The sequence below is a fragment of the Centrocercus urophasianus genome, unplaced genomic scaffold (genome assembly GCF_019232065.1).
Source record: "Centrocercus urophasianus isolate 14NV4802_14NV808 unplaced genomic scaffold, USGS_Curo_1.0 seq_5, whole genome shotgun sequence".
NCBI lineage: Eukaryota > Metazoa > Chordata > Aves > Galliformes > Phasianidae > Centrocercus > Centrocercus urophasianus.
The window spans coordinates 3,905,377-3,925,781 of NW_024885088.1; the positions used below are offsets into that span (position 1 = coordinate 3,905,377).

The following is a 20,405-nucleotide window of genomic DNA, read 5'->3' on the forward strand; positions in this document are numbered from 1 at the left end:
AAGTAAGCTTAAAAATAATTTCAGGACTCTCTCCTCAAGCTCTTGGTAAATATTTCAATATTAATGACTGCATTAATGCCAAGTACCCAATTGCATTAGTACTCCGTTGTGTTTCCAGTTTTAAAATAAAAGTGTTCTCATATTTTGCAAAAGTAGTAAGAATATTTACAGCCTGCATGTACCCAGAGAAATCAGGACATTTAAAAATGTACATAACACAGCTTCACATAATCATGAATTATTTATGCTTCAGAGATAGAAGACTTATTCGTGGACATTTCCTTCGCTGCAGAAATTTTAGGTCAAACAATTCCCAGATACTTTTTAAATCTACAGTTAGTTCAAGTCATCTGTGATCTTGAAAGCCAACAGAGACCAGGGATCAAGTTGTGCTTAGAAGCACACTCTCTGGAGAGTCAGTTTTCCAGCCTCTGCAAAGGATTTACAGCATGCATGCCAAGACTTTTATATAAATCTCATCAGATCTTTTAAAGAAACCTTTGTAACAGGTTAGTGACATGGTTTCCCCTAGACTAATACTGAAAGCTTTTCAGTTCCTTAGGGAGTGAAAGCGGGAAAGGCGGAATGAGCATCTCTCGTTACATCTGCCATTCTCTGACAGACAGAGAAGCACTGCAGCCGATCAAAACATTTTGTCCTCTATATTCTCAAAACCTTTTTTCCTAAGGTTCTGCTAACATTTGGATTAAAATCCTTATCCTCTCACATCTGGTTTTAAAAGTGATTGCATAGTAGCAGAGGCTGGGCTGAGCCTCACCCCACTGATCCTAGCTTCACGACCTTGTCCCTCTTTCTTGTGCTGGTTCTGGCATCCACCCAATCCTTCAGTGAGGTGATTCAGCTTATTACACTAGCAGAATACTAACGCATCAATAAAATCAGTAATTTTCATTTGGAAGAATGAGCTGATTCAAATCAAAATGGTGCCAGGAGCAGCCCAAGAAAGATGACAAGACCATGCACTTGAGAACAGGCCCTTCTTGGCAGCAGAAAGCTCTTCAGCTACCCCTGCTGACCCATGGCACAGTACCTGCTCTTTAACATATCATGGGATATGACCCAAGCTAGAAAGTCACTCAAGCAGAAAACTATTATAAAGAAAAAATTAAAAAAAAAAAGGATAACATTTCACGAATAACTCCATGACCCGTATATACCAGAGCTGAAAATAAGCTATGCAAGTCTGCTAAGCTAATACCCTTCAACTTTTTGCGTGATAAATTGTCCCCTGCAGCTATTTTTTCTTTGACACATTATTGCTGAAGTGACATCATGGGCCTTGGTAGAGCTCAGTACTATTCACAAGGGCAGTACCCAGTCACATTAATTAGCTCAAAGGACCCTCAAGGAGATAGATTCATTCAGCTCTTCAGCATGCTCATCCACAAAAGATTAAAATTCACTCAGCTCAGACAAATCAGCAGATCACAGAATTGCAGAAATTGGCGTCAGTGTAGTCACTCAAAAAGCAGGAAACACATTTCAGGTTTTTCTGGGGGCAAACTCACTTTCACTCTGATGAAAATCCTGCAGCCATGATGTTGTCACATTCTAGGCAGCAATGTGACAGCATTCTAGGCACAGTACTCACCGCAACAGCCTTCAGTGACTGCACGATTATCCAGTGAATCTCATCAAATAACTTGTTTGTAACTTCCTTTCCACGGGTGCTTTCCAGATACAGGCGCAAGTTACTCACTGTCCACTTGCCTCCATGGATATGATTGTAATCATCCTGGAGAGTTAAGGAATTAAGTCAGTCTTTAAGATTCTGAAGTTGCTCAGCAGTTTTGTTCCACTCACATAAAGAGCCCACTTCTACCTGCATGCACATATCGCCTTAAAAATGAACTCGGCAAATCGTTTTTACTCTGTTTTACATATTTAGGTCCTCCATACAAAATGACCATTTGTATTACAGCTGCAAGTATTATAGGACACAGCACATCAAGCAATAAATCTCAACTTAAAAGGACTTGTCCTTTCAGGAAACAGACAGCTATTACATACTTTTAATGGTGCAACTGACAACAGCTGCAATCATGAAGACACTGAAATAACACCTGAATTACCTTTAAATACTGTTTTTCTTAGGTAATTCAGTATTCAAGGTAGAAAACACATTAAGTACTACTGAAACAGAATAGTGGAAAAAAGAAGGTTACTTTATATTTGTCTTTTCAGAGGCAATCAATGCCCTGCAATATATTCTCTTTAAATGGAAAGACAAAAGCAAAGTGAAGGTATTTTTACTGATGGAAAGACACATTCAGCTCTCAAATAGCTCACAGGACAAACATTTTGTCCCTTTTTGAAGATTCTCCTCAGGGCACTTCTAAGAGTTAATGACTCTATACCTGCTGAGTTCTAAAACACGGAATGCCTACAGTAGGATAAGTTGTCAGAAGAATCAAACTTTTCATCCTCTAAAACAAGGTCAGAGAAACCTCTCATCAATTTTCAGGGTTTTTTTGTTTGTTTCCTACAACTTCCCCCCACAGTAAATTTGATAGACAAATAAAGATCTGAAACGTGGCTCTCAGCACTCTCTCCATGGACAAAATGTCTTAAGATCACAGATTCCAGAAAGAGGACAGAGATCAACTTTTCAACCCTCCCCGCATTTCAAAATAAGTACTCAAAATCAAAATAGATTGCAAGTGGACAGAGCTCTGCACAATCACAGCTGTGTTGTTACAAATACCAAAACAAAGAAGAATACTGCAGGCAACATGGAATATCACTAAGTGAAAACAATGAAGTAGAAGAATCACTTTCACTTTGCTTGCATTACACACACAGTGAACAACTAAGTACAATTATATTTTCTAGCAGAAACATTCCAATGGGCATACTTAACCCTCCTTTCTTTTCTTTAACCTTTCTCTCTCCCTGAATCTGAATTATAAGCTTTTCAATTTGTCGATGCTTTCCCACGAGCTTGTGTGGTACAGACACAGTAACTCCAGAGTTCACGCAGGGTTTAGGGTAGAGTTGAAGGGCAAGAACCTAAAAGATTTTCCAGACCTTATCATAACTTTGATAAATCACTTGACAGTTCAAATTAGGTTATTCTGAACTGTATGGCTCAGCTGCCTCCAAAGTTGCAGACAGGTTTTAAATGGAACACGAAAGGCTGAATGATAACAGGAGAGGCAGCACACCATATGCCTCATCTCTTCTCTGCTGCTGGCAACAAAACCATGACTTACACTCTACACTGTATGGGAATTACTTTCACCCCAACTAATTCTCATTGCCTTTTCAAATCATAACATCTCAAATTCACAAATGAGCACCCAGGCAAGAAAATATTTTCAGTACCAAAAAAAACCCCCATATTTTCACACTTACTCTGGTTTATGATTACCATCATAAGTGACATTCACAGTTGAAACTTTTATTACAGGAATATCCAGATAAAAAACAGCTCTGCTGTGCTGCACATCTTACAAAGCAATAATAGACAAAGCATGTTTGTTTTGTGAGTGTCCATGTGTGTGTATATACACAAACACTCATGTATACATACATATTTTCAGTGCCCTTAAAAAAATGAAACCCACAAGATTAGGAAGTGAAACAACAGCTTAAATTCCTGTAACAGAGGCACGTTTTACAAAACGCAGTCATCTGCTAAAGGCAAACAGGTCAATAATCATCATCAAGTGGATTCCCTGAAGAAACAAGGCTCAAGCAGTTATACTACACGTCCAACTGTTAATGTTACCTCTAACCCATTTGCCTTTCCTCCTACTGGGGAATATCAGCTTATTTGGATGCTGTCAAAGCTATCAGGTTTCCACACATTCATTTTAAGAATATCAACAGCAAATTAGAGGACGGAACAATTGAGCAGGCTGAATTCTATCTCTATGCTTTCCAGAGGAAGCCACTAGCTGGCCAGGAAGCAAACATTTATCACAAGTCCACAAATGCACACTCCCTTTGTTACACAGAGGAGAAAGAGGGTGGGAACATAGGAAAATGCTGGAAGCCAATGTCATAAATAAGTGCTGGAAAAGAGGAAAGCTGAATTAACTGCATGGCCAAGAAAAAGGGAAGAGGAGATCTTCAAGTGCCATTATAAAATGCAGATCCACCATAACCCGGCTTCATTAATTCCACTGCTCACGGAACCAATTGCTAAGTGAGTACATTAGCATTTAAATGACAGGAGACTTGGAAAGAAATTGCTTTCAACTACTGCAAGTCAAGACTCAAGGCATCACAGTCAATTACAGAACTTGCAGTTCCTTATCTTGCATACATTTTATCTGCAGTCTTCTAAAACTTTTTTTTATGGTCAAGCTGAGACATTTTAATTGCAAGATGATGAAGAATATGACAAATAGAGCCTTCTTATTCAATTATTTGGGACAGCTTAAGAAAATCAGTCTTGTTGGAGAATAGCACCTAAGAACTTGATACACTTACCCCATGTTTCTGAATGGCAACATTTGTAAGATGTACAAACATGTTATCCAGTTCACTCGTACTTGGTGTATATTTTACTGTGCAAAATCGGCAAAATCCAAGTTTATACCTTAAATGCAAAAAGTCATTGAGGTATGTTAAATCCCAGTAAAAAGGAAGGAAAAGATCATCCTAGGATATGCGTACACATTAAACTTCTTTATGCAACACTGGCAACATTATTTTGACTATGTTAAAGGTTCTCTTGCAATAAAACACATCTCTACACAATCTTACATGTAACATCTCAGGGGGCGATACGTAGATACCAAAACATACAGACGAAGGTCAAATTTCTTTCCCCCAATCAGTAATGGATTGTTGATATAGAGAGAAATCACATAGGCTTCCTTGGAAGACTGAGATACAAACCTGTAACACATAAGTAAACAGTTTGTAAGTTCTGAATTAACAGAAATCTTGCACCTTACTGACAAAATAACCGTACAAAGTTATACTGGTTAACAATAACACACTTGGCAAGCAGGCACTATGTACAAAAAAACGGCAAGTCTAAAATACAAACCTAAAGACCAGTATCAATTAACCATTAAAACTCAGTTTTGAATTTGGCAGGACAGCTAACTGAGCCACTCAGAAAGCAGTTCTACACACCAGTCTTTTCTCTTGAGAACATCTAGAGCTTGTCTACAGACAAGCAAGAAGCATGTATTACATTACCTTCATTATTCAGGGCCTTATATTCCTAGAATGTTTGTATTTATGCTTGGTTTGCCAAGGCAAACCACTGTGAAAAGCTAGCTTTCAGACTGTGACATTCTTCAGATTCCAAGATAAACAGAAAAAAATGTCTCAAGGGGTATTCAGCCAGTCAACTTGTAACAGGAAAAAAATCAGCATTAGCTTTGAGATCAAAACACTTTTTAGTCAGAGAAAAGCATAGGTTGCTACACCACTGAGTCCATTTGAAAGCAGGACACCAACATGAGGTGTACTCCTTTGTGCTCCAAACAGATAATGGATTTATTTCATGCACGCACATTCCTCCTCTGCACTAATTTAAGAAGTAAATCAATATGTATTCAATAAAATCATGATACAAATTGCTCAGGGAAAGATTTTTGTCTTCACTTCCTGTTAGAGCAGAACAATTTGTTTTTGCACATTATTCCAAAGACACTGAAAGCATTTTTTTTTTTAATAGAGAATAGTTATTCTGACTGTTCTTTATGTCTTCTCACACCAACATAAGCCATATTAAGACCTGTTTACCCAGTCAGATAACTGAGATTAAATGCAAAACTATCTATATAATGACAAAGCTATAACAGCAGAATAACTTTCCCATGCATCAGACTACCAGCACGCTGATGTGGTTCATCTGATTATAGAAGAACAAGAATGGGTTTAGTTTTTAAGCACTTACGAGGATGTTTTGCTATCTCGAGACCATTTTTTAATTTGAGACAGTTTATTGATTAGAAATATTCCTTTTCCCTGAGCTTTACCACAAGGTTTCATAATCCAAGTGCTGGAAGGATTCTTTCTGAATTCTTCAACGAAGAGATTATAATCAGCAGGAAGCATAAAAGTTACTGGAACAAAATCTGAGTCGAAAAAGAAAAAAAGAGTGCACCATTAAGGACAGTACATCTAAAGAGGAATCTTCATTATTATAGAGCAAGTTTTTCTAATCTGGCACGATCAACTTCCAATAAAACACATGCTGCTTTTTATTTCATTTAGTTTATGATTTTTACTTAAAGAATGGCTTTAGTATGCTGCTAATTTCAGACTAGTGAACTTCTATTTATTTGAATCATTTTTCTTCTGTTTAAATGATGCCCAATTATAGTATTATACACCATTGCAACTAAACTCTTGTTAGCAGATTCCCTCATCTTCATATGTCAGCTTTTACCACTCTGCAAGCCATCCCATCCTGTCATCCTCTCTGTACACACAAATACCCAAATGTTGATGTTGTTTCCTCTTCAGATGTGGCAATTTTTAATTTCTGTGCTAGTCTCATGAGTCATTTTTGCTTTATTCTCAGACTCAGTGTTACCATACTTGCTAATCTAAAGAGAGGTATTTCGTGCTTTTTGCTACCTGATTATTCTCAGTTCTGCCCATATAGCGCTACTTCTTTCTTACATGGATGAACAGTGATTTCATTTCACTTTCCCTGGATGTAAATCAACTCAGCCTGTCCCCATCTCTATTCCACTGCAATGTTTGCTGACCTCCAAGACAACTTTGCTCTTCTCTCCCCCAGTCTATTGTTTTGATGCTTGCTTGCTTTTTAAATTTTATTTCTTAGTAGTTGTTATCAGTTCTTCAACTTCCCCTAAATTTTGCTTCTGAAAAGCTTACCCATTCTGGCAGAAGCCTTTCTGCCAAAAATTATTTTTATTTAAGTTTTTGCTCCAGTATAGGATTTCCAGATTTTTTTTTTTCCTTCCCAGATTTGATTTAAAGAAACTCCAGCCTTTTTTTGATATGATGTTCCAGGGTCATTCTGTACCACCAATGATATTAGAGCAAAATATATTACTCCCATAATGTTCCCACTTAAAAATTATATATACACACACACTTACAAATCTATTCTTGTATATCCCGACATAACCATTTCATGATCACTTCACCCATGTTTCTTCAGTTAATGTTGCACTGATAAGTTCAGTTTTCATTAAGCACTTACTTACCTAACCACATCTAAATACAAATTTAACACACACACAGAGGATGTGTTCTTCTCTTTGAATATTCCTGAATGCTTGCAAGTAGACAGTGGCAGAACCACATTACTGCTGTAGTAGTATGACAGAAACAATCTTTTAACCTTCCTTTGTCTCTGTTTTCAGCAGTTCTTGAACAAACCCCACACTCTGTTTCTCTCAAATCTATAAAACATTAGTTATTCTGCTTCAAAACAAGGTTTATGAAATGCTATATTTTCCAAGCTTTTCACAAGAAATGTTTGCTACTACTGTCTTTAAATCATTTTCCCTATTCCTGTCTGTTTCCTTATGCTCTAATGACAGCTTTGTAGGAAGTGAGAAGGAGAAAAAGACAATTAAAGAAGACAGTAACATTTGCAGAACGCAGAACAGTTTTAGGATAGAGTACACTTCATTCTGTTTAAATGTTATTGACAGAGCACCTGCTGACAGATAGCCACTTGAGTGTTGTAACACTTTAGAAGTTCAGAAAACCTAGCAAAATTCCTTCCCTACTGGAAGACAAGCTACTCTGCAGCTAAATTACCTGCATGTGATAATTAAAATACATCAGTTTTATGTCTCTGAAGACAAACTGGTAAAAATGGGTAATCTCAGTTGCTTGTACTACTTGCAAGCAATTCACTGCAGATATGTTGCAACACGTACATTAGAATATGTTCATTAATGTGCTGCTCTGTTTCTCGAAGTTACAATGCCGTCAGTTCATCAACAACACAGAAGGCAAAGTTAACACAGATAATGAGAACCACATACCCAAATAAATATATTTTCCATTTTCATCCTTTTCTGCAAGAGGACTTCCTTCCTTCTCAAGTTCTTTCCTGTACCGTTTGATGTTCTTTACCATCAAATCTTTTCTGGTCAGTTCGTAGTGATTGGGGAAATGGTTGACAATTTGGTCATCAGAAAGGCGGTAACCAGTTTCCACACTGAAAACATTTCTGATTGTTTGTACACTCATCCTGAAAACAAAGACAGACAGCAGATGATTTCTCTAAGGAGATCAGAGTTGAAACTGTGTATGTCACTGTTGTGGTTTAACCCAGCAGGTATCTATGCACCACGCAGTCACGTCACTTCATCTCCTCCCTCTCACACTTCTTCCTTGCTCTGTATAGCAAAATATTTAGCTTCAGTGACAATCTAACGTATTCTGAATCTCTGTTAGCAAATGAAATCTTTCCAGATGCTTTATCATTTCCTATACTAATAAAATTGAGGCAGCTGGTGAGGCAAGAAAGAGGAAAACTTGTCTCTACTAGACTCTGGATTGTTGATAGACAGGTCAGCCCTCAGCAGGGTCTACAAATTACTCCTACACACCCAAATGCTACAGAAATATCTTTCTAATTTATTGCTTTTCTCTCTGGAACTCAGTTTTTCTCTCATTAAAAAAAAAAAGCCACAAAACCATCACAACTGGTTAGCTTGCTATTATATTTCTGGAGGGCGTCAAGCATATGAATGGAAATTAGTGAATCACAGATCTTACTAAAAACACCTGTAGATAACAGAGCAGAATACTACAGCAACCACACCAAATCAGCTGTTTACTTTGTTTCTCACAGAATACAAGAGTAGGGTCAAAAACACAGAGTTTTCTATATTAAAGGTGTCATAATGATGGCATTCAGGAAATATTCTTAAATTCACAATCTGCAGGGCTATCGTTCCAGGAAGAAGGCAAAACAAAACCAAATCAGTCACACAGCAATTTCCACGAGTGTCCTGCTCCCCCACTCCTCCCCTCAGCTGCATTCTAAAAACAAGCAGATTATTACACTCCTACTCATTTAATAAGTGGTTAACAAAAAGCACAGTCAGCAGTATGAACTGCCATTCTGTCATATTTGAAAAGGACTACGTTGAAAAAAATAGTGTTTTGTTGCAGAGAATTTACACTATCAGATGGTGTTCTTGTACTCTTTGTATCTGTTGTAGTTTCCATGGAAATAAATAGAGGCATTACTTTTGGAGCAACCTACATATTAAATGGCAGAAAAAGCACCTCTAAGTATACCAACCCATTTTATACCCTCCCTTTCAAACAGCCACTCCATAAGCATTCAGCAAGCATCAATGAATGTCAATGGGTGCCATTTTTTCCACAAAAAGGAATTCAATGTCACCCTTTCGCTTCACTTGCACTTCCATGTCAGACGCCATTTGGTCAGACTGTTCCTCTGCTGCTGTCACATAAGCAACAAACTGTAAAGGAATACTGGTGGAAAGGTCCAGCCCCCACCACCACACCACTAACATCCTCCTATACTATCATGGGCTGGCTTAACAAAACAGGAGGCATTACTTTCGGAGTAGCCCCCATAGATTATTGCATTCTGTGATGGCATTTCAGTTTTAGAATCAGAGAATCCTTGGAGTTGGAAGGGGCTTTTAAAGGCCATGTAGTCCAACTCTCCTGCAATGAACAGGGACATTGTGCACAGCCAGATTACACTGCCCAGAGCCTGATCCAGTCTCATTTTGAACGTCTGCAGGGACAGGGCATTCACCACAGCACTGGGCAACCTGTTTCATTGCTTCACCACCCCCACTCTAAAACACTTTTTCCCCTTTATCCAAACTAAATCTACCCTCTTTGAGCTTGAAACCATTTCCCCTTGTTCCATCATCACAGACTCAGTCCCCCTCTTTCCTGTAACTCCCCTTTAGATATTGAAAGGCTGCTACCAGGTCAGCTTGCAGCCTTCTCTCCTCCAGGCTGAACAGCCCCAGCTCTCACATTCTGTCCTCACAGGAGAGGTGTTCCATCCCTGGGATCATTTTTGTGGTCCTTCTTTGGACACAATCCAACAGTTCCATTCTCTCCTGTACTGAGCATTCCACATCTGGATGCAGTACTCCAGGTGAGGCCTCACCAGCGCAGAGTCAAGGGGTAGGGTCATCACCTTCACCCTGCTGGCCGCGCTTCTTTTGATGCAGCCCAGGATACAGTTGGATTTCTCGGCTGTGAGGGCACATTGCTGGCTCATGTCCAGCTTCCCATCCACCAGTAGCCCCAGGTCTTTTTCAGCAGGGCTACACTCGTCATTCCCTGGCTTGTATTGCTAGTGGATGTTGCTTTGACCCAGGCGCAAGGTCTTGCATTTGGATTTGTTGAACCTCATTAGGTTCATCTAGGCCCACTGCTCAAGCCTGTCTAGGTCTATTTGGATGGCATCCTGTCGCTCTGGTGCACCTGCACCCCACAGCTTGGTATCACCAGCAAACTCAACCCCATCGTCAATGTCACTGATGAAGATATTAAAGAGTATCTGTCCTGGCACTGACCCCTGGGGGACACCAATCATCACTGATTTCCATCCAGATGTTAAGTCATTGATCACCACTCTCTGGACTCAATCCTGCAAGCATGGAACTTGGATCCTTCACCCATGAAACAGTCCACCCATCAAATTCATATCTTTCCAATTTGAAGAGAAGGATGTTGAAGGGTACACATCATCTTCAGTGCATTCCAGGAGCCTCCTGGATTGCCTACAGCTTGCTGGGCTATTTTTTCAGCAGATTTCTGGGTAGTTGAATTCCCCCTACAGGATGAGTGCTTATGATCACAATGCCTCCTGGAGCTGGAGGTAGAAGGCCTTATCTACAGGCTCTACTTGATCAGGTAGCCCGTAGTAGACACTGATCACAAGGCTCCATTTGCTGCCTTGCTCTCTAACTGTCACCTACAGCCTTTTGACTTGCTCATGACTGTTCTTTAGGGACAGTTCTTTACATTCTATTCCCTTCCTGATAAAGATAGCAACATCCCCTTCCCTCCTGTCCGTTCTGAACAGCCTGCAGCAGTCAACAGCCACACTCCAGTCATGAGAATCATCCCATCAGGTTTCAGTGACGACAACTGTACCATAATTTTCTGGTAGCACAGTAGCTTCCAGCTCCCCCTGTTTATTAGCCAAGCTGTGCTCTTTGGTGTAGAAGCTCTTCAGCTGGGCAGCTGGTCCTGCCACCTCCTTAAAAGGAATAAAGGAGTTATCCTTTAAGTATCTCCCTTGATTTTCCCCATTGCCTTCTGCTACTGCCCCAGCAGTCACTACACCATCACAGGATTTTGTACGTGCTGTAGTGTTGCCAGCACCTCTCAAGGCAGTGGGTCCTTCAAGGCCCCTGCTAGCACCCTGTCCCTCTAATCTAGCTATGCCATTCCACATCTCATCGTGGGAAGGCTCACTACCCCCTCCGTTCCCCTTCAGACCTAGTTTAAAGCCCTCCCAATGAGCCCTGCTAGTTTTTCCCCCAAAGGCCCTACTCCCTCTTCGTCTTGTATTGAACAAATCCATTATCTTGATTTAATTTTACATTCGTACTGAATGTACTGAAATATTGAATAAGTCTGCACGTAAATCTTTTCTGAGGACAAGAAGGGGAATGCAGTTCTCGATGCCTTTATTACAGGAGTCTGCATTCTGATAACAGGACAAGCCCCTGCAACACTGATAAAATAATACTGTATCATATACCAGAACCATGGATCATTTTCCTTATGTTGTCAACACACACAAACATGTGTATGCTAAAAATTTGAGGGAAAGATATGTTTCAAAGATTCTGTTCAGGTCAAAGAACCCCTTCAATCATAAAGGAACAATTCTGCTTACTGCGTGCAAGAAATTGGAGTAAAATTGGGTATCACATTTCAGAACAAAACAAAAACCACGTCAGCAACTACAGCCTTTGGCCTAAAGTTTTTATAGTAGGCATCCACAGAAGTGATGGTCTTCTTTGCTAAGTTAATCATTTTCCACTGCATGCCAAAATCTTTGGGAAACTGGAAAGGCATCTGAGGTCATTAGAAAGGATGGGGGAAAGGATCCCTGCTGACAGGACCTTCTGGCCCCATGAATCCTAACGAGGATAGCAGGCCTGCACAGATACCAGGATTTACTAATACAAATCCAAGGAAAAGATCAGCAACAGTGTTATTTTTTTTTATTCTTTAAATTACAGAAGCAATGAAACAATGTTACACATGCAGGAGCACTTCAGCAAATTAAAGCTAACACATGCATCTTTTATTTCTAAATATGCATTTTGTACTGTTGCTAAAGCTATTAATATATTTAAATACTTCAACAACTTAGACACCAGTACTTACCAATAAAAATTCCAGTCCTCATTTTCTGCCACCTGAATCCAGCCTCTTTTTTCAAAGTTGTTTATTAGAACTGATTTTTCTATGTCAGTTACCCACTTCACTTTTCCTGCCATTATCTCATCAACCTGTTAGTAAAGAACAGAGTTAAGCTGCGAAGTAAAAAACATGAGGTGAAAAAAAACAATCTGGACAAGTCAAAGGGGAAGAAAAGTGGAGAACACTTAAGTATGAAGGAAGAAGTAAACCAATTTTAAAAACCACAGAAAAGAACATCCTAGTTTTAGACTGAGAGCCTGCATTTGTCACCTGGGCAGCTTCAAAAAAGGAAATCTAGTTACAAGGATCTTTCCCCACCCAATTCAAGTTTCACAAATGGGCACACAGCTCAAGTCTCTCCTTAAACAAACCAATGATGGAAATTAGTAGCATAAACTCACTAGGTAATATTTACTGAAAAACAAACAAACAAACACGATCATAGAGCACAGAAAGTTTTGTACTTCTAATCAAGACTGATATAACAAAATCGTAGGGGTTGGAAGAGACCTCTGGAGATCATCGAGTCCAAATCCTGCTAAAGCAGGTTCCCTGAAGCATCCAAGTGGTTTCTGAATATCTTCAGAGAATGAAAGTCTCTCAAGGCAGCCTGTTCCAGTGCTCTATCACCTTCACAGGAAAGAAGCTTTTCCTCATTCAGATGGAACTTCTGATGTTCCACTTTGTGCCCTTTGCCCCTTATCCTGTCGCTGGGCACCACTGAAAAGAGCCTGGCCTGATCCATTTGACTCCCATACTTCAGAGATTTATAAGCAATGATAAGAACCCCTCTCAGTCTTCTCTGGGCTAAACATTCCCAGGGCTTTCAGTCTTTCCTAATTTGGGAGATGCTCCAGGCCCCTCATCATCTTTGTGACCCTCTTCTGGACTCTCTAAGTTTCATGCCTTTTCTGAATAGAGGAGCTCAGAACTGGACAGAATACTCCAGATGTGGCCTCATCAAAAGCAGAGTAGAGAGGAAGGATCACCTCTTGACCTCCAGGCTGTGCTCTTTTTAATGTATCCCAAGATGCCATTGGCCTTTTTGACCACAAGGGCACACTGCTGCTCATGACCAAGCTATTGTCCACCAGGATACCCAGGTCCTCCACAGAACTCCTCTCCAGCAGGTAAACATATATACATATAAATGTTTTCTCTATTTGTTTTGGGTGGGAGCATTCACATTGCTTTACTTTACTCACCAACCACAATATGAAGGCTGCTTTGAAAGTAATGCCTCCTACTTTATGGTGTTGGCCCACAACTTCAGAGAAAAATCCACTGCATGCTCCATGAAGAATCACAATTTGCTATTCTGTAAGGAAAGAAGCAAAGTAATGTCACCAACTTTTTTTGTTGTCTCACTGTACCTCACACAGCTGATTTCTCCTTTCCCTCACTGATGCGAGAGGACATGGCAGTATCATTAAACGTTTTTGAAGCAGTTTCCCAGACCTAAGGTTGAAGTCTTCACAAACTGCATTTCAATTCCTGACACTAGGTGTCGCTTTCTACTTTAGATCTTTCACTTGTCCTCAGCAGCCTTTCATCACTGTTAGATCAGAAGGGAGCTCAGTACTTTCCTAGCCCAGTGCTTGCTCCAAGGAGAGTGAGCTATATGGTCATAGCTTTATTTAGCCATTTGGAAAATGCCCACAGGCAGAGGCCACACAGCTGGCCTGGGTGCCCTTTTTCACTGCTCAACAGTTCTCACGGGGAAAATAGTTTTCCATACGTTCAGCCTGAATTAGAATAAGCCTCTCATTTTAGCTTATTCCCATTGTTTCCCATCTTCCCATCGTTCATCATCACAGTCTGGCTGTGTCTCCTCAAAAACCTCCTCACAGTAAGTAAAGGAAGAAAGGTGAGAGCAGCCTCTTCTCCAGGCCAAAGAAGCACAGCTCTCATAGCTGCCATTACAGGCCAAGCGCTTTGGCCTCCTTGGCAGCCCTCCTCTGAACTCATTTCAGTGTCACAGAATCAGAGAATCAGTTAGGTTGGAAAAGGCCTCTAAGATCATCTAACCTTCAACCCATCGCCACCACGCCCACTAAATCATGTCCCTCAGTGCCACCATATCTATACATTTCTTGAACACCTCCAGCAATGGGGTGCCCACCACAGCCATCAGCAGCTTGTTCCAGTACCTCACCACTCTTTCAGAGAAGTTTTTCCTAATAGCCAAGCTGAAAATGCCCTGCTGCAACTTAAGTCCATTACTTCTCATCCTATCACAGTTACCTGGGAGAAGAGGCTGAACCCCACTTTGCTACAGAGAGGTCTAGAGAGATATAAAGAGATAAGGTCTCCCCTGAGCTTCCTCTTCTCCAGTCTGAACAACTGCAGTTCCCTCAGCCACTCCTCATCTGTTCCAGACCCTTCACTGACTTTACTGTATTTTTTTGGCCTCAATGTCTTCCTTGCAGTAAGAAGCCCAAAACTGAACACAACACTTGAGATGCCACCTCACCTTCCAACTTGGTGTCACCTGCAAACTTCGTGAGGATGCACTCAATCCCCTCGTCCAAAATCATCAATAAAGACATTTATTAGTTTATCCACATCTGTCTTGTTCAGTTAAGTGCACTTAATCGTGTTGCTTATGTCTACCCTCATGTACTGTGTTACATCGTGGCCCTTTTTGTTTGAGAAAAACAGTGAAATCTAGAAGATGGAAATGCTCAACAAAAAAACAAGCCAAGTATCTGCAATTGCTACTTCTCCAAGGGAGAAGCTGAAACTTTTCTGACAGCAGTAAAGTGAGCAAATGACAATACTGGTGAAGTCAGCTCACAGAATCAGTTTCAACATAGCTATTTAGTCCTTCTGCAGTTCATTCCACAAATTACTTATAGAATTGCAGCCTACTGACTTTTCATAGTTATCCTTCACCGAAATACACTACAGAAAAGTGCTGATTCATAATAAAATGTTGTCATGGTTCTATGTTTTTATGGTTTCAGCATTCCACATCAAAACATCATGTAGTGTACGGGGCATTAAAGTGTCACTGCCCCAATCCCAGGTACCTATTCCTGTACATTACAGCAGTCACGGGATCTGGCCCTTCCGGGTGGGGGGTCGCTCTCTTGCTGCCTGGCAGTGGGTGCTGGAGGTGCTTTCCTGGCCATTCCAAGCTTTTCAGGTTTGAATCGGTCCCGGGAACTCTCTCTCTCTCATCTTGTCTGATTTATTAATCTCAATTTCAATTAAATTGTATCTATTTTGTTATCTAGTATTCCGATATTATAGTAAAATAAGTTTTCCTCCATAGATTGTTGCCGCTGCTTTTTTTTCCTCCCTTCCTTCCTTCCCATTTTTGTGGGACTGGGGTGGGGGGGGAGGGCAGAGGCCTGCCGCCCCTGTCACGGACATAGATTGATCTGGTCAACTCCATGACAGATTTTGGCGCCCAACGTGGGGTAAGACTGCTTTTTAGCTTTTAGAACGAATCTCTTTTTCTCTCTGCTCTTAGAGAGCTTCGTTAAGGAGCATTATCAGTAGTTCAGGTTTCTGTGCTGGAAAACCTGACCTTGAAAGATTAGGCATACTGCCAGTGTTCTGGGATATTTGTAAACTTTGAGCACTACTTAGTATGAGTAGTGCCTTTTTTTCCTTTTTTTTCCCCTCCTCTTGTTGGCTTCAATTCATTAACCCTTTTTTAGCAAGCACCAGCGATGAACCCACTCGTTATCGTGGGGGTGCTGGGTAAAGGATTAAAAGCAATGGTGTTACTCACAACCTACTGGCCAATAATCCATCTCACACTTGTGTGTTGTGGAATTGCATTCATATATAACTACCTAAGGGCACTGATGGAGACACCTATGTTTTACCTATTTGCAATGTGGTAGGATTTGAACTTTGACATCTACATCCCAGAAGGAATGGCTAATTTCACAAACAACTACATCCCAAATGGAATAGCTAATTTTACAGACAACACGATGTTCAGACCAGTCTCCGGGTTTTCTTCTCGGTTTGTCAAACGTTTTTTGAATCCTGAATTAATACTCATGTTGTTGTTCATGTCATCAATTTTCCTGAATGTATTCCAATGCATTCGTAATAAGGGAAAGGAGTCTTCCAAAACTAGAGAATGATGATTGGCAGGGAATATGGAGAGGTTTAGGAAAGGTCTTAGAAGCATGGGACCCGCAGTGTCATGGGATTTTACCCTTGAACACCTGTGGGATCCTGAGAAACTAAGCCAGTATCTGAGGCAGGGACTATGCGGCTTACATAAATCTAAGGAGGTACAACTTATTTGGGGTTTGGCTTGTGCTTACCGTGCCCTATATAATACCATTCTGGAGAGAGAGAGTTTCCGAGCTGAGGTTCAAGCCAAAGGGGAAAATCCCCAAGTCAAATCTAATCAATCACAGGAGACACCAGTAACAACACCAGTTGCTCCTGTGGAAGGCAAGAAATGGAAATGAGTGTCTTCGTGTCTTGAACGAAAAAGAGAAGAAGAGGAGGAGGAGGTGGAGGAAGATCCAGGCGAGGGGCCCTCCTCAGAACCACCACCATCACGAAAGGCAAAAGGGAAAACTAAGAGACGTGCAGAAGAGAGTGATGAAGAGGAAATCTCCATTACTACTCGCCGACCTCTAAAGATGACTGAAATCCAAGGTTCAAGAAAGGAGTTCACACGGCACCCGAATGAAACTCTTGTTTCCTGGTTGGTTCGCTGTTGGGACAGTGGGGCCCATAGCTTGTCTCTGGATGGTAATGAAGCTCGCCAACTCGGTGCCATTGCCAGAGATCCAGCTATTGATAGAGGAATTAGTCGATGTTCGGATGATGCTGCCTCCCTCTGGGAACGAGTGTTAATAGCTGTGAAGGAAAAGTATCCCTTCAAAAATGGCTTGAAGATTGCGATGAAAAAATGGGATACAGTTGAAAAGGGTATCCAGTATTTGAGGGAAATAGGCGTGGTGGAAATGTTGTATGACCCTGACTTTGTTCCTAACCATCCACGCCAAGACCACGACCCTGAAAAAGTGAGGACAACGCCTGAGATATGGCAGAAACTCGTGACAACAGCGCCGGACAAATATGCCTCTACACTAATGTCAGCATGTGACAGATACAACGAACAACAGAGAACACCCTTAATTTATGAATTAATTCTTACGCTCCAAAACCATCAACAGTTGCTATCCCCCATTCATGCTGCTGTGGCCGCTATCTCAAAAGTGACGGACCAACTGAATGAAACGTGGCAGCAAATGTCTCAACTGATTAACCATGACAAATGTCTAAGTCAAAAGCACACTCTTCAGCACATGCATCTCCCCAGTACAAAACCTGCCATGCAAGGAAGTGGGAGAGAGTGAAGTTTCACCCACATACAACACCATCTACTTCTCCGTCCATTTAGAATTTTTCATCAAAAAGTCAAACTTCAAAATGCATTATTTACTCATCTTTGCTAATAACATAATTAATACCATTTCTGCAGCTAAGACGGTGGAATGGCATTCAAGGGGCCTTCAAGCTTCCAGGCCTGGATGTCAAGATGTACACTTGCTACAAAGGCAATACCTCTACAGTTTCTCTCCTCCTGAGAGCCACAGTCCACTACACAGTGCTCCCACTTCTTCTTGCCTAACCTTAGCCAACAAACCCAACAAGGCAGAGACACTACTGCTTATTAGGCCTCGATTTTGGAGAGATCCAGGCACACCTATTTTCCTTCACATTTGTAAACATAAGTTAAAATCAAGCATAAATAGACGGAGAGAAAAGAGCATACGCAGACTCGGGGTCTTTTTTCTGTACAATACAATACCGAGTACTATACAATACCGAGTTCCACAAGCTGATGATTTTCCATTGGGCCTTTTAGATACTACCAAAACAAAAAGCAACAACACACAAGGATTCAGTTGCTTAACCCAAAGCATTCATGAATCAAAGTTTAATGATTTTATGCTATTTAATTACTAAAACCCACATACAAGAATTCATAAAAAATAACAACATATTAAGCCATACCAAAAAAAAAAAAAAAAAATCTTATTTTCTGCAGCATTTTAAATACAATTCAATTTTCTACAGGAATCTTCTAACCTGTAAGAAGGTACTCTTGATAACCTGCTGAGACCACCGCAGCACGGAGGACTGGAACCAGACGGGCTTTAAGGTCCTTTCCAATCCAGTTCATTCTGTGATTCTATGACAACAGATCTCACAGGAGCTCATAGCTACACAGCTTCGCTCTGTAAGCACAGCGTTAGCGACCACGAGCGACTACAGCACGACAGAAAGCAAGCCTGCAACGGGAGCATCAGGAGACACCCATCTGCCGTCCATCCCACAGCAAGGGTCACAAGCCACAAACTATCGCGATAACGCCAAGGAGAAAGAAGCTCTGCTCTCACCTGCGCCGGCCGCGCCCAGCTCCATCACCCCCTTCCCGCCCTTTCCGGCTCCGCTCCCTAGCAACCGGGACGCGCAGGGGGCGGGACTTCCGGAGCGCTGGCGGCAAAGGCGCAACTCTGTTGCTAGGGAGACGCGAGGCTCCTTGGGGGTCGGCGGCCATCTTGTGTGTCCTCATCGGGAGGGCCGAGCAGAGCCGAGCCGAGCCGAGCCGAGCGGAAAGGGGAGGGGCTTGGGGATCTGGCCGAGTTGCGGCCGTTTGAACATTAAAGGCGCTCTCGCTCAAGTTTCCAGAATGCCTGAAAAACAGATCACTTTGATTCCAAAGGTCTAGTCTCTGCCTGAACATCAGATGCTGATCGTCATATAATACAGGATTATCTTTTTATCGGGTTGATGCTGTTGTGAAGGAGTGTCTGAATGTTTCCCTGAAACAACCAGCAACTAAACAGTTAAAAATATGAGAGAGAATTACTGCCTAAAAAGTTACAGCATTAGTGCTTGTTTAGAGAATGTGTACAAAAATTCTTTCCAAGATGATTATGATTATGATTATGTTAAAACACTTGACTTTCATAAAGTTTACCAATATGATGAGATAAGAGCAGTACAGAACAGTGAGGTATTGCACAACGGGCTGCAGAGGTCTGAAGGAAAAATAACGGTAAAATAAATTATTCATCCCACAAGACAATTTGCTATTAAAAAGTAGACCTAGCACTCAATAGCTGAAATAAGCAGTTTGCAATGTGCTGGCACGCAGCAAACAACTGATAATAATCTATATTCCCCAAACAATCTGAGTATAATAAACCTGCTTTATGATTGACTGCATCATCCTAAGATGATAGGCTCAGTCACAAAGCTGCAACTACAAAGAAACAGTTAAATGCAGTAACACAGCAGGAACAAATTTAAGCACCCCCTAGTTTAACTACAGAAATGGCTAGAGAACGCTGTGCATCTTCCTCAGTCACGTGTAGCGGGGATTTCCTGACACCACACCACCTCTGGCTACAGACCAGAGCGTGGAGCAGCCTTCACAGCCACTCTTTAACCAAAAAGGTGTATCTGCAGGGATACGAACCGCTGTGAAAAACCTGAAGAGAAACCGAACCTTTTGCCTTACTACCAGAGCATATTTTCTTTTTTCACATCCATCATACCTCAGGGGAAGGCTGAAAAAGGATCGCTTTTTAAATCTATTAATAATTAATTAAGGACACAAACAGTTGTGTTTTGTTTTTATGGAAGAGTGTTTTAGCTTAACTCAGCAGTTCTTAATCAAAGTTATGGTTCCACGGACCCATAAAAAAAACCATACAGTTCCAAGATGTGTTGTTTAATTGTCTCTCTGAAAATTACATCAGTGTTATTACATCAGAGCTAATAATAGATGCTCTAGTTTTTAATATTAATGCATCTCCATTTTGTAGCATTCTTTTTCCAGCAAGGGAAGTTGGTGAGAATTTGAGAACAGCTCACTAACGCTTGCTATTACAGTATCAGGAAATGCCGTGGCAGCATCAGCATGCTATCTTTGTGGCAGTTCACTCCTACAATGACATTTGCATAATTTATTTTAAGCATGAGACAACTCAATGACTTAAACAGCATTACCTATGTATTCAAAATCAAGCCTGGTTTCGGGG

At 41.0% G+C, this 20,405-nt stretch overlaps 1 protein-coding gene across 4 annotated transcripts in view; it reads right to left on the reverse strand.

Moving 5' to 3' along the window:
* TTLL1 (tubulin tyrosine ligase like 1) overlaps positions 1-20,405 on the reverse strand; it is a 31,592-nt gene that overhangs the window by 10,074 nt on the left and 1,113 nt on the right. The window contains exons 1-9 of one of the 4 annotated variants that reach the window (XM_042835110.1): positions 18,756-18,779; positions 18,445-18,547; positions 13,572-13,684; positions 12,331-12,455; positions 7,962-8,170; positions 5,885-6,065; positions 4,735-4,869; positions 4,459-4,567; positions 1,613-1,756 (exon numbers count right to left, since the gene is read on the reverse strand). In XM_042835110.1, coding sequence (XP_042691044.1) covers positions 1,613-1,756; positions 4,459-4,567; positions 4,735-4,869; positions 5,885-6,065; positions 7,962-8,170; positions 12,331-12,443 — 891 coding nt within the window. In that variant the 5' untranslated portion in view covers positions 12,444-12,455; positions 13,572-13,684; positions 18,445-18,547; positions 18,756-18,779. Of the gene's footprint in view, positions 1-1,612; positions 1,757-4,458; positions 4,568-4,734; positions 4,870-5,884; positions 6,066-7,961; positions 8,171-12,330; positions 12,456-13,571; positions 13,685-18,444; positions 18,728-18,755; positions 18,786-20,405 lie in introns of those variants that run through there. The other 3 variants (XM_042835112.1, XM_042835109.1, XM_042835111.1) reach the window with 3 other exon arrangements.